Source organism: Theobroma cacao, chromosome 4 (assembly GCF_000208745.1).
Source record: "Theobroma cacao cultivar B97-61/B2 chromosome 4, Criollo_cocoa_genome_V2, whole genome shotgun sequence".
Taxonomy (NCBI): domain Eukaryota; kingdom Viridiplantae; phylum Streptophyta; class Magnoliopsida; order Malvales; family Malvaceae; genus Theobroma; species Theobroma cacao.
The window spans coordinates 1000663-1015700 of record NC_030853.1 but is presented as its reverse complement, the minus strand read 5'-3'; the positions used below and the strand labels follow the sequence as shown (position 1 = coordinate 1015700).

Genomic DNA, 15038 nt, shown 5'->3' with positions numbered 1-15038 from the left:
ATATGACAAAACAAAGGAAGAAGTGCACACAGAGCTAGATGTTATTTCTGGAGATGAAGGTGAGCAAAATCTCTCAGCTAATAAATCAGAGGAGGGGACTACAAGCTCTGAATTGCTTCCCAAGGAACAGAAGGAAGAAGTTATAAGCAGGGTTGAGAAGATAGAAGACGAGAAAATAAAGGAAGCAGAAATTCCAGAAAACAAGATTTTGGAAGATTCTTCTGATGCAAAGAAAACAATAGAGATGTGCTTGGAAAAGGAAGAGTTTCAGGAGCTTGAAGATGCTAAGAAAGATGAAACTGCTGCTACTCAGGCTCTCCAAGTGGAGGAACCAAAAGAGCAATCTTTAACTTCATCATCCACATTGCCTTCAGAGGACCTCGAGCATGGAAATACAACTAGAGTTGATGAGATAGAAGAAGAGAAAGTGAAGGAAGTGGCAACACTAGAAAAGGAAAGACCTCAGGAGCCTGAAGCTGTTTTGGATCAAGAAATTACTGTTGCTCAGGTTTCAATAACAGAGGAATCACTGGAGATTGAAACAATGAGCACCATTCAGAACCTAGACGAAGAGAAAAGCAAAGAAGCTGAGAAGCTAAATGAGAAGAGCGGAGATTCGTCAGCTGTGGAAACAGAAGAGATATGCTTGCAAAAAGAAGAGCCAAGTGAGCTTCAAGTATTTTCAAAAGAAGAAATTACTTCTGGTCAGACTTTCTCAGAAGAGCAATCAGATGAGCAACTTTATATTTCAACCTCTGCTATAACTAGTGAAGAACTGGAGCATGAAACTAAGAAGGCAGAAGATGAGAAAACAAATGAAGAAGAAATCATAAAAGATGAGAGTCCAGAATATGCTTCAGATGCGAGGACAACGGAAGAGCTATGCTCACAAAAGGAAAGGTCCATCGAGCTTGAAGCTGTTGTAGAAGATGAAAAAACTGCTGATCACACTCTCACTGAAAAGATATTAGAAGAACAAGTTCAGAATCCAACCCCTGCACTGCCTTCAAAGGAAGAGGAATGTGGAAGTACAAGTACAACTGAGAAGATAGGAAGTGAGAAAACAGAGGAAGCAGAATTCTTACAAGATGATAATGGAGAACATGAATGCTTGCGAAAGGAACAGCTTCAGGAGGATGAAGCTATTGCAAAAGATGACAGTGCTTCTGCTCATACTATCACAACAGAGAAATCAGAGGAGCAAATTTCAGGCCCTTTTGCTGCATTGCCATCAAATGAGCATAAGCATGAAACTGTCAACGAAGTTGACAAGCCAGAAGAAGAGAAAGTAAAGGAAGAAGAAATGCAAAATGAAGACTCTGATGAAGCAAAGACAATACAAGAGATATGCTCTAAGAAGGATGAGACAAGGGATCCCCGAGCTGTGTTGGAAGGTGAAACTATCACTACTCAGGTTATTGCAGAGGAATCACAGGAGCATGGAACTTTAAGCGAAGAAAAGAAAATAAAAGAAGCAGAAACACTGGAAGATGACAAAAGCCCCCAATCAGAATGTGCAAGAGAGCTTCAAAGTGCCTTGGAAGATGAAGATACTGCTGCTCAGACTCTCCCAGGAGAGAATCAAGCAGATCAACTTCATGTTACAACCTCTACACTGCCTTCTGAGGAACAAGAAGATGAAACAAGGGAACCAGAATTGCAAGAAGATGAGAGTCCAGAAAAGGCTCCAGAACAAACAAGAGAGATTGAGGAAGCCTCAAATGTCAAAATGGAGACACATGAAAAGGCTTATGACAATGAATTACTCACTGAAACAGAAGGTGCTGCAATTGAGGAGAAACTTGTCAAAGCAAGAGATGAGACAAGGGATGAAGAAAATCAGTGTGAGACAACAAATGAAGGCAATGAAATCATATTGAATGAAGTTTCAAAAGAACAGGTAAGCAAGACAAGTCTAAACCTTAATTATTTCACGCACTTCCCTAGTCATTCTCGTTTCTATTATTCTTTTGCTGTAAAATGTTGTTATCTTGACAACTGTTAACTGTGGGGGAAAAAAACTGACAGATCATTGAGGACAAGGAAGTTATTGAAACATCTCATTCAACTTCCCTGTCAGAAGGACTGACGAAAGATAGCTGTGGAGTAGATGAGCTAAAGGATGAACCAGTAGAAGACAAGACAAATGAAGCATTCAAAACCACAACATGCCAAAATGAAAAGGTCAGGAAACAGAAACTCGACTTTATTTTATTCTTTTCTTGCTCTCTATTTCCATATTAAAGCTTTCATCTATAACAGCTCGTTGTGGAAGCTCAAAAGTCCAGTGAAAATGAGATCATTGAAAAGCAGACCGTATGTGAAGATAAAACTGTTGAGGATCCAGGCCAAGCTTCAGTTGCCAGGATAGAAACAGCAACAGTAATGGAAGAGGTCAGACTACATTTAATCCTCCTTTCAAACTTTGCATTAAAGAATCTTTTCTGTAAATGTAACTGTAATAGGATTAGGTTAAATATTTTTCAAAAGAATTCTACTGCTCGAAACTCAAATAAGGTTAAATAGGTACTGCAACAGTCTTGTTGATTTCATGAATCTGCTCAAATGTCAATAAAGATTTCCAGGTTTTAGTAATAAAATAGTAAGTTCATACAAACTTGAAACAATAAAAGGGTTTCAGTTCATTGAAGGACGATATGAAATCAAAATATTATGAGAGAGAGAGAATAGGATGTAGTAGTTGAACTGAGATCTTATACAAGAAAGAAGGCAAAGAAAATTCTTAATGTTTTTTATATTATTGTTTTAAATTTCAATTTATCAGGTCCCTCAATCATTCTAGGAGCCAGAAATGAATTTTAAACATCATTAAGGAAGGAAACTAACTGATAGAAATACTCATACTGAGAAGCTCTATGTTAAATCTTTTACCAGGAATCAAGCATAGAATTAGCACAGGCAGAAGGCACCAAGGACCTTGCAGAAGGCAATGAGATAATTGACGATATTCAGCAGCCAGAGGAAACGGCTAATATAGCATCTGATAAGCAGATTCCAAGGGTATTTTATCCCATCAAGATCACAGAAATAACAGGTTCAATTGGAAAGGAAGATGTTCCAATAGATTTGCAGGACAGAGTCGCAGAATCCTCACAGAAGGCTGAAGGTGGAGATGTCAAAGAGATTTATCCAAAAGTAGAAGAAGTTGAACATGGTGGAGATAAAACAACAGATAATTTAGGTGAAGAAATAACCAAGGACTCTACATCAGTGGAGGATTTGACCAAAGCATCAACATCCGACCCTGTTGAAAGCTCCACAAAGAAAACTTTGCAAGTAACAGCTCAAGACATGATTGAAGAGAGAGAAGAAAAAGATGAAACTGGTGCTACTCACATTCTGGTGGACAAACCAGAGAAGGAGTCTCCAGCTCCGTCATCCAAATTTCCTTGTGAGGAAGAGGAGCATGGAGTTACAACTAAAGTCGATGCAGTAAAAGAAGAGGAACTGAAGGAAGTGGAAACTCCAGATAATGACTCTTCTGATACAAACACAGGAGGTGAGATATGCTATGAAAAGGAAGAAATCAAGGAGCTGAGAGCTGTTATGGAGCAAGAAACTGTTGCTGTTCAGGCTCCACCAACAGAGGTTGGACAGAACTAATTCAAACCATAATAATTGCATGCATTCCTTATTTGTTATATTTTCTCTTCTTGCTTTGCTGTAATTTATTTATTCACCCAAACTACTGCTGATGCTGGGAACAAAAATGACAGCTTAAGGACAAGGAACTTGCTGAAACACCGGTTTCTAAGTTGGAAGATGTCCACAAAGAAGATGAGCTAAAGGAAGGAGATATCAGAGACAAGACAAAAGAAACCTTGATGGCCCCAGCATACGCAATTCAGAATGAAGAGGTCAGTGTACAGACACTCAACTTTATTCATCTTGTTCTTTTCTTGCCTCTCTTTTGACATTGAAGCTTATTTTACAAACAGCTCTCAATGGAAACTAAGACAGACAGTGCAAAGAATAATTTTGAGAAAGAGATCGTTGCTGAAGATAAAACTGTCAAGGATCTAGAACAAGCTTCCGTTGGCATGGAAGAAGCCACAACTGCAAGGGAAGAGGTGAGAATACATATATGATCCTCCTTTTTAACTTGCCTTTTCATAATCTTATATGAAAACACAAATAAACTAGATATTTTGAAGAGTATACTTCAGGAAATCCACTAAAATAAGATTGACCATAAAGCGTAACAATTTTTTTGATCTCACAAGTCTGTTCAAATATGGAAAAGAACTCGGGTACTAGTAAGAGAAATGAGAATTTATGACTAGAGAAGGCAATGAAATAACTTGAATACAAAATCTAGGTTTAAGGGGTTTAAAAAAACAAAGAAACAAAGAAGTTTACTTTATCTGGTCCCTCAATCTTTTCTCAAGGTCCCCAAATGGTGCCAAAACATCACAAGTTATAACATAGAGGGAAAAAAACTAATAGGAAAAATCATGCTGAGCAGCTATATGTTTCATTTATATCATGAATTTAGCTTAGATATAGCAGTAATGTAACATTTGACAAACAGATTCAAGGAGAAGCAGATCCTGTAGAGAGCACAAGGACAACAAGTTCAATTGGCAAGGACCATTTTCCAATAGAACAGCAGGATAGAGCTTTAGAAACTTCAGAGAAAGCTGAAGTAGGAGATCTGGAAACTGGAAGTGCTCAAGAGATTTGTTCAGAAGCAGGAGTTGATCGTGAAGCAGAGAAAAAGACAGATAATTCAGTTGTGGGAATAACCCAGGAACCTGCATCACCAGATTCACCTAAGCTATCACTGTCTGACCTACTCCAAAGATCCACAAGAGAACAAATGCAAGTGGCTAAAGATGTCATTCAGAAGAGGGAGCTAATAGTAAGCAAAGAAGAACCAAAGGAGGAAGAAGCAGAAGCGATTCAACTTAAAGAAGCAAAAACAGATGAAGAGAAAGATGAAGGAGAGGAAGGAGATGAACACAACAAGGCAGACTCTGTTTCAGATGCTCCTGTCATGGTAGAAGCACCTAGAGATACCGACATTAAACCACATAAGAAATCTCATAACATACTATCAGGTGTCGGATCAAAAGTCAAGCATTCAATTTTCAAGGTGAAGAAAGCTATTACTGGCAAATCCTCTCATTCAAAAGATCCAAAACCGATATCACCAAAGGGAAGCGAAAAATGATGAGGATCACAGTCACAGTCAGTAAAGAATCACATCACATGTTCTTATATGTTCTATAACAGCTTGTTTTCGGTCAAATATTTTCTTATCACACTATTTTTTAAGCTTGTGTGCTTTTGTTCAGCTTGAATAAGTAGTTCAATTTTTTTTTGTATAAAAATACTTGGAGAGTTATTTGATTGTTAAATATTAAGAAGTTCCAATATTTCTGTCTCTCTGAACATGCTATAATCACATATATACAAAATTGTTTGATAATGAAAGGAAGTTAGTAGCTTTTAGGCACGAGTGCTAAACACACATTCCAGTTTACTTTCAATGGTACAAGCTCGTAACACTAATGTAATAAGTGACAAACCTACAAGCCGCTTTAAGGACGCAAAACGGGTTACAAAAGACTTCTTGAAACCAAATTCTAATAACCATACTTCACTTTAAGTCATGAACGTAATAAAGCAAAGATAATCCTTTTAGTTTCTTGCCTGCAAAAATTGTCAATGAAAATTGCAGAACAAAAGCTTGCGATAGAAAACAGACTCCCTATAAACAGAATTGGAATTCTTTACCTTATTCAGCATTATGATTGAATGCAACTTGAATTGGAAGGCCATATACTAGCTCAATATCTAAAATAAAATTAAGAATAAACCAAATCAATGGGAATCAACCATGCCAAAAACTAAAAATTACCCATTTCGAATATCTTCAAAAAAAGTACACATCAAACTTAATAAATTTCAGTACCATTTAACATAACAACTAAAACTGTTCCATCAAAAAAACACAAAATTAAACACTACCCAGAAAGAAAAGAAACATAACAAACTTAAGAACCCATCAAGTCCATGGGGCCCCACCACTTAAAACCTCCTCCCCGGTCCACCACCTCGGCCGAACCCGATTTGAGGAACCGGAACAGCAACCGGATCAACCTTAACAAGCCCAGGAATATCAGCCATCCCAAGAACTGAAAGCATATCAAGAGTTTCCTTATCAACTTCGATTTGGTCGACCTTGATTGCAGATTCATCGGGGACGAAATCCATGCGGCGCTCGCGCTCTTCTTCTTGCAGCTTCAGAGAAATGCCACGCACGGGACCCTTCTGGATACGTTTCATGAGATGGGTCGAGAAACCGGCGATCTTGTTGCGGAGCCTCTTGGATGGGATTATAGCCACTTCTTCGATGATCTTCTTGTTGGTGTGGAAATCGAGGGTCATGCGGGAGTAGTACCGCTCGATCACTTGGCGGGACGATTTCTTCACTGTCTTCGTTCGGACGCGGCCCATGGTTGGTTCTTTGGGAGGCTGGGTGGCTCGCTGGTGCTTTGCAGATTGGAAGACAAAATTAGGGTTAGGGTTTTTTGGTTTGTGGAAGTAGGGGTTTTATACACTGAGAGGATCTTTCCGGTCGGGCCTGAGATTTATGGACAGTCCAATTGGGAATTTTTGGCCCATACCAATGTTAAGGATGCTTATGGGCTGAGCTTTGAGGGGCAATTTCATTCAAGCGTGATTCCTCGAGAGTTAAACCAGGCCTGTTTACTGTTAAAATAATAAAAATGTTTTAATATTAACATATTTAATAATTTTAAATTTAGTTTCCATTTTTTTTGGCAAGAAGAAAATATTAAATCTATTTTTAATTTAAAAATTAAATTAAAAAATACTATTTTTATTAATAAAATAATGATTTCAAGTCGAGTTTGTTCATCCTCAAATTTAAATAGGTATAATATTTAAAAAAAATCTCTTAAACTATTTATGAAAATTCAAATAAGTTCTCATTTTTCAATTCGCATCTAATCAAACCTTTGTGCTTTTATTTCAAGTCAATTAGGCCACTATGATTAACAATTAATTAATTATTTTTAATCAAAATGTTACTTATTATTTTATAATACATTATGTCAATTTATCATATTGGATGATGATGTAACATGATAATACAACCTCGTGACATTTTTCACCTTACTTCACAAATAGGTTTAGTTTTAAATATAGAGACTTGATTGAATATAATAAATAATTTGAGATTTTTTAAAGTATATGCCATTTAAATATCTAATTTAAAACTTAAAGTTTACCTAAAACAAGTCATGTGTACAAGTTAAAAAAAAATTGCATACGTGAAATATGTTTTTTCTTTTTCTTTTTACTTTTCATGTAAAGTAAAACCCATAATAGAAATGGATTATATATTTTCAAAACTTAATTGTAAACTCATTGAGGTGATTATAAGAATAATTTACTTTGATTTTGCTTGGACTAAGGTACCATTTTGGGAACATGATAAACTACAAAAAAAAATGTGGAACAAGCATTAATTCTTAGTTCTTGTTTGATAAAGCTTAGGTTAATTGTTATCATCACCTAAAAATTGATTCTTGTAAAGACCCTTTTGTCTCCATCATACTGAAAAAGCCATCTATCCAACTATTCCCTTTCAAGGAAAGTAATAAGTTCATGAAAAGCATAGTGGAGCACTAGTATTTAAGTTGGCTCTAGTTTTCTCAGCAAGTCCCTTCTAGGCTTCTACTAGGACTAGATTCTATGGCTACCAAGATGTTTGTTTTGCTGCTCATTTTTGCTGTTCTAAGTAGCCATTGTTTTTCTGGCAGCATCTCCATTTACTGGGGACAGAATCAGCAGGAAGGAACGCTAGCTGACACATGCAAGACTGGGAGATTTGAGTATGTTATTATAAGCTTTCTCTGTGTATTTGGCAATAACCAAATTCCTCAGCTCGACCTGGATGATCATTGTGATCCTTCTACCAAGGGGTGCGTTGGCTTAGCTGACGATATTCGGTCTTGCCAAAGCAGAGGTGTTAAGGTGTTGCTGTCCATCGGAGGTGGAGATGGTGTCTACATCCTTGTGTCGTCGGAAGAGGCGAAGGAGTTTGCTGACTGACTACCTTTGGAACAATTATTTGGGTGGAAACTCCACGGATAGACCTCTCGGGGATGCTGTGCTGGATGGAATTGATTTTGATGTTGAAGGTGGAAGCCCTAGTCACTATGATGAACTAGCAGGGTAACGTGTGCATTGGCAAAGAGTCTACATGTTGAGTGTCACAGTCCACACTAACTTATAAAGTATTATCTGTTTTAACCAATTGAGTATTATAGTTTTATACTACAAAAAATATCAAGTTAAATATAATGTCAACACTTAAATATTCAATTATATTTTAATACACAATCGATGTGAGATTTATAATTTTTTTTTAAAATCGTGACATTTAACTTCTCATTAAATTACAATAAAAAATGTTGTAATTATCTTATTTCATGCATATATGAATCTCATTTATGAAAGTAACACATAACTTGCGTATATACTTTACGTTTTTCATGGTCTACTTGTAACACAGGCACCTGAAGAACTACACCTCGGAGAAGAAGGTTTATCTGACAGCAGCACCACAATGTCCCTTTCCAGACGTGTACGTAGGGCAAGCCTTATCAACAGGACTCTTCGATTACGTGTGGATGCAGTTCTACAACAATTACTGCGAATACAAAGGCAATGCTTCTGACGTGAAGGCAACTTTCGATGAATGGAGCGACGGTGTACCAGCAACCAAGTTCTTCCTGGGGCTCCCGGCCGCTCCTAGCGGCGCCAGCAGCGGTTTCATCCCTCAGAATGTCCTGATATCACAGATTCTGCCTCTGATCAAGAAGGCCGACAAGTATGGAGGTGTAATGCTGTGGTCTAAATACTATGATGATCTAACAGGGTACAGTTCCTCCATCAAGAGCCATGTCTGATATATAATTTGTTGAAAGTCAATAAAAACATGCACATAAAGGCCCCGAGGCTGTAACTCTTTGTCGTCTTCATTCTTTTGTCACTGCTTGCTCTGCTGATATTGAACTCTCTCCTTGGGTTATACCAATGGCTTCACATGTAAGATAATGCCGTGTTGGTTTACATCAGCACAACGAGAATGGGAACACATAAAAATTGTACTAATTACTCTTAGCATGGTTACTTTAATCACCAAGTTTTAGATAAAATTCATCAGATTTTGTTTCTCTCCCATTGTTGGGAACATGGAAAAAAAAAAATCATACATAACATGGCAAAATTTTAGCCAATCACAAGACTAATTGGCAAAATGACTTACAAACACTAGCTCTGTAACCAAGCAATATGACACAAATCACGAAATTTAAGCTTTTTTATGCTTCTTCTCAGATTTCTGAGCTGCTTCAATATTCCTCTTTCGCTCCTTAAGTTTTTCAACATGATCCTTCTTCCGTTGCTTGTTCATCTGATTGAAGAAAAACACATTCAAGTCAACACCAAAAGATGAAATCCCAGCAATATACCGCAGGTGCTATTAAAATGTTTTAGTAGCAATTTTAACCATCATCCCCTCTCCTTTCCTTTTTCTCCAAAGGGAATTGTTTACTAGAAACTACTATGATGGAATCCATATCTAACAAATGGCAGACTTTCTAATCATTCAAACTTGGTCGAGAGGAGTCAAACTATGACAACAGGAAACTCAGGTGTTCAGGACAGAAAAAACCTTATGTACCAGATCAATACCCCTTTCAATCATACACACTCGAGTAAAACTTGTTTTATTGAAGAATTAATTCTCTTTTCTTTTTGGTGTACTGCAGCATTGCATGTCAAACAATAAAAGACAATGAAGCATAACATAGCCAACAAAGTTACCTCAATGGCTTTAGCAAGGCCCCTCTTTTTACGTGACATCATGAGTCTTGACAGATCCTCGGAATCCATGGCACTTTGTTGCACATCACGAAGCAATTCTTCCTTAGACTCCATGTCCTCTGCAGAGCTCTGCTTATTTATACTTGAGACATCCTGAAGTTCCATTTTCAAATCATCATGATACTGCTTCTCCAGAAGCATCATCTGCAAGCAATCAAAAACTTGATGTAGTCAGCAGGGGCAACCCTAAACATCATAGGATCTTCCCAAGTAGAAGCAATATAATTTTTGAAACTCTATTGTATATTGAGTTGCCATATGCCCAAAGCTCCAGTCACATACCTTTTGCTTCTTCTCAGCAGCTTCCATAGCCTCTGTTCTACTGATATACCCTTCGGCCAACATATTTTGAGAGTTATCCAAGACATCATTTCCCATACCAGGAAAAGGTTGAACATCGTTTTTCGCAGCAGCCTGTAGTTCTTTAATGGTCTTGGCATAATCAGGAACATAACCTTCAGCCTCATTATCAACAAAAGGTGACAGATGTGGGGGTGGATCCCTATTGGCAGGAAAACGGCAATATCAAACGCCGATGGCATTGACATAGCAAGACAATTTTTCATCTTCAATTGCAATTAAATAATTCATATTGAGTGATTCAGACCTCCAAATTATTCCAAGTTTATCCTCGCAAACTATGATACATATGCAATCCATGCAAATGAAGTTACCATATTAGAAAATGAGAACTGCATGTCATTCATTCTATCATAGCAAAAGCAATGAAGTCCAACACTCGGAGATCAAACAGATATTTCAAGAGCAAGTTACCAAAATTTACCTCCCAACCATATATGCCTCAGTTGGCAAGATGATCCGTGCATTTACAGAGTCATATATCCACTGTGGTTGAACATATTCTCTTGAAAGATATACATGACCCTGGGTTGGTCTGTCGACAATCTACACAAACAAAAGCAATCACTAAAAATTGAAACCCCTAGAACCAAAATTCATAGATATCTGCAAATCTGACACATGGCCCTTTTATTGGCGCACCTGATGAGTAATACTGTCATCAGCTTCCGCAAATGGAGCTCCATCTCCTTCCCAAGAAACAATACCTCCAAAAGCAGGAATAACAAAAAGCAAAGACTCTCTTGGAACCTAACCATATAGAGTATTAGGCAGTGTCCCAATAGATATCAACTGATAAAGAAATGGAAGCCACTTATTGTACTGTAATTGCCAAGTTCATGAAACTGAAACAAAATTATTATTTAATAAAAGGGAACAGCAATCCTACACTGACATGCAAGGAACAATTAATCTCACCTCACGACTCAAGAAAATTTTCATATTTTGGAAAAGGTTTTTGCAGTCCCTTGTAGCTTCATCTTCTTCAGTTTCACTAGCTGCATCTTGCACAAGGTGCATCAGTGCACCAGGTTCATTTGCAGGCAGTTGACGCTGAAGTTGAGCAAGTCTTAAGTTAGACTCCTCCTGCTCTTGCTCTGATATAGATGAACCAGCAACTTGAGGTTCTTGTACAGAGGTTTTATAGTTAGCATCAAAATACCTCGACAATGCATAGAGATCTGCAGTATTCAAGAAACACATAATTGCTATTACCATTGGCAGCCAAGAGGAAGAAATTTACAAGATTCGTTCATAGTCACCACTGAAAATTGCATATAACTCTGAAAAGAACACGTAAGTTTCATTACAAAATGCAAAGCAATAAACAAACCTGCTGCCAGAGCTTCCAACCGAGGATCAAGAATAGGAGGATACTTCACATTCATAGAATGATAAAGTTGAAAATTGACAAAGCCAAGAAGTGCCTGCACACATAATAAATATATGAAAAAGAAATAAAGCAATTCAGTTGAAGTAACTAGCAGAAAACAGCATAGCAGGGGATAAAGTAGCTTGAAACAATGGACAAAAACTGAAGTGAGAAAGTAGGAATAAAATACCAATATAAAATTTCACGAGGAGTTTAATTGATAGGTAATTTAAATTTTAAATAAAAAGCAACAACAGCTCTTCTATTCATGCTTGGCTTGAGCTTATTTTGCCCATTTTTCTCAGACTTTACGAGAAACTTCCTCCTTTCTATCTATGAAAGTCATCACTAATAATAAAAAGTCTACATCTGTATAACAAAATTAGAAAACATGTGTGTGAGAGATGTAACCTCATAGAATTCCAAAAATGTTAACATGACATTGAAGTCAACATCATCGGTCAATACTTGTTGCCGTGCATGTGGCGCTAACCATGTGATTTTTTGACCCTCAACCTCAGCCTGCACAGGACAGAGCGTCATCTTAAGCAACATGCATTACAGAAACAGTAACAGCAAGAGCATTATAGCAGAAGCAGGAATTTCAACAAAAGAAAGTTGTAATACCTGATAATATATACCCTTTACAGCCACAAAAACCTTCCGTAATTTATGAGTACGAGAAATATAGGCTTGCCACTCATGACACAACCTGACAAAAGACCAAGAACAGCAAGATAAGGATGCAACCAATAAACTGATAGAAGTAAGGTAACCTTACAATCTCTCTCTTCCCTTTTTTTCCTTCTCCTCGATAAAAAATCAGATCTACCTACCTTCGACAATTATGGATGCACTTCACTTCAATTTTCAGCCTATCAATGGCAGGCAACATTGCAAACAGGTGCACCATTGTAAGAGGGTCATCCAAGTCTCTAAGTGCATCAACAAATGTTGGATACCTAAAATCCCAAACATTACTTAGATACTCAAGAACTCATACAATTACCACTGACTGGAAATAAGAAAAAAAAGTACGCAGATGGTTTAACAAACCTATCCCGGATGACCATATCAAGCTTGTAAGAAGGTGCACGAGATAGAAGAAGTCTCGCTAACTCATCATTCTTTTTTGCCTTAGCTTTCTTTATCTTCTTTTTATATGCCCTTATTTCTCTAAACTTCTCGAGTAACGGATCGTGAAGAATGTACATAACATCCTTCAAGTGATAGTATGTATGATGGTTCCCTTTCACCTTCTTCTTCGGCTCCCTTGGAAAAACTCCTTTGTGAATGCATAATTTCCTACAATACCAAATCCATTAAAAAGAATGAACATATCCAACACTTTTGAATTGGATACAAAATTGCATGCACTATCAGAATAACTCCAAAACTTCTTCCCTTCTGCAAGCATTTCACTCTAAAAATTAAAAATTAAATAATCCGGGTTTCATAAGGTTATGGACTTTTGCTAAATACAGTTATTATTTCAGACAGAAGAAAAATCATACTCAAAAACAAGTTAAAACTACTTCAAGAATATTTTCCAAATACACTTCTTCTTTTTGCTTCCGTGAGCAAAAAGCAAGTAGCAAACTTAACAACTAACTAAAGAACTAAGCCCAGCTTAATAACAACTTCACACGCTTAGCTAATTAACCTTTGGAGCTAAAAAAAATGTTGAAATAAAGCATAGAAGAAGGTAAATAACGGAACCTTAAATGCATACTTCGAAAAAAAAAATAAAATAACAAAATAAAAAGTGTGGAAGAAGAGATGAACCTGAAATCTGAGAGGCTGACTTGAAGAAGTTTAATCGCTTGTGACCTCGTCACGTATCTCGCAGCATTTCCTTCCTTCTTCTTTCCCTGTAAAATTCAACGAGAAATTGTGAGAAAAAACCCAAAAAAAAAAAAGCAGAAATTCACAAGTTTTGAATTGAGAATTTGAAGTTATCGTTGAAGAGGAGAAAACTCGCCGGCGGTTGATAGTGCTTCGGCTTCCCCATCGCTGTAAAGAGAAGTTAGAAACTGAGAAGGCGAAAAACTGGAAGAGGCGCACAAAGGAAGATGACTAGGGTTTAAGTTAATATAGGATCCGACCCGGTTTCAAAATGGTAGGTTGATCGCTGTCCGAGTCGGGTTTCTTTTTTGGTGGGGTTGGGTTTGGTTGCAAAGCTGCGATTGTGTGGGCCAGATTGCTTTAGACTTATGTCGTTGACCAAGTTAAATTGGGTTGGGCTTAGTGGGCTAATTAGAAATTTTCCCAATTATTTTTACTAATTGCATATTTTATTTGGCAAATAAATTACGAAGAATTTCGATTTATGATATAATAAATACTCGATTTAGATCGAACATTTAAATTCAAATAAAGTTGGTATGCATTTAGCATGAACATTTATGCTCTTCCTTTTGTATATGTTGATATATTATAGAAATAAGACCTATATGAAAGTGATGTATAAAGAACAATCATATAAAAATATTTGTTTTCTGTAATTGGTGCAAAGAAAATAAATAATAGAAGCATTTATAGTAACCAAGTTGAATTGTTTTATATAAGAACTAGTATATTGCTCGTGCATTGCACTGGGAGTCGTTTCAAAAGCTGCAAACATAGTCAGGACTCCTATATATACATCATATTTATAAAAAATAATGTGGGGAGCTATAAAGTATTGTTAGTGTTCGTTCTAAAATTTCGAGAGAATTTATAAGTGAGGAAATTTTATAAAATTTTGGAAGATTCTTAATACAAGGATTTGCATGATAACAATAATCACAAAATAATAAAAGTGAAATAAATAAAAGAATGTATAAATAAAAAACATAAATAAGTAAAAATTCTCCTATGATGAAATTTCGAAAAGGTTATAAATAATAACTTCGAGACAATTTTTTAGTGAGATAGTTTTCTTGAATTTGCTTTGAGTATTGTAATATTTAAGAAACATTTCGATATCAAAATATTTTTATTTGTTTTGAAATGATAAAATAAAATAATAAAGAAAATTAACTTGAATATCGAAATGAAGTTAACTTATTAAGACTAAAAAGATAACACGTAATTAATTAAGTACCATTTTGAATGGGAGGATGTTAATATCTTCCTCACACGTAACTGTACATCTGAATCTAGTCTATTTAGTAAATCTGAACCTATTCTTTTTAATAAATTTAAGTAAAGCTTAATACTTCATTTAAAAAAATAGATTTATTTAGGTAATCAATAGCACCTAAACAAAAAAAAATTGATGACAACTCCTCTTACGTTAAACGGTTGAGTTACTGAACTCACACATTATGACATCTAGACCTTCTGTAACCTAGGCCTAATATATAAAACCCCTTTTTAT

General features: G+C 36.4%; 2 protein-coding genes and 1 pseudogene across 2 annotated transcripts; 1 reads left to right on the top strand and 2 right to left on the bottom strand.

Annotated features, from left to right (window-relative positions):
• On the top strand, positions 54-9266 carry LOC18600827 (annotated as a pseudogene).
• Positions 5865-6565, bottom strand: LOC18600828 (40S ribosomal protein S17). The gene has a single exon (XM_018119372.1). It carries the CDS (start codon positions 6481-6483, stop codon positions 6055-6057), a length of 429 nt encoding a protein of 142 aa, XP_017974861.1. The 5' UTR covers positions 6484-6565; the 3' UTR covers positions 5865-6054.
• Positions 9151-13739, bottom strand: LOC18600826 (pescadillo homolog). The gene is made up of 13 exons (XM_018119371.1): positions 13659-13739; positions 13463-13548; positions 12734-12982; positions 12514-12639; positions 12305-12389; positions 12089-12199; positions 11639-11732; positions 11224-11486; positions 10948-11055; positions 10730-10851; positions 10228-10447; positions 9886-10089; positions 9151-9472 (listed from the first exon to the last, which is right to left on the bottom strand). Exons 1-13 carry the CDS (start codon positions 13686-13688, stop codon positions 9371-9373), a joined length of 1800 nt encoding a protein of 599 aa, XP_017974860.1. The 5' UTR covers positions 13689-13739; the 3' UTR covers positions 9151-9370.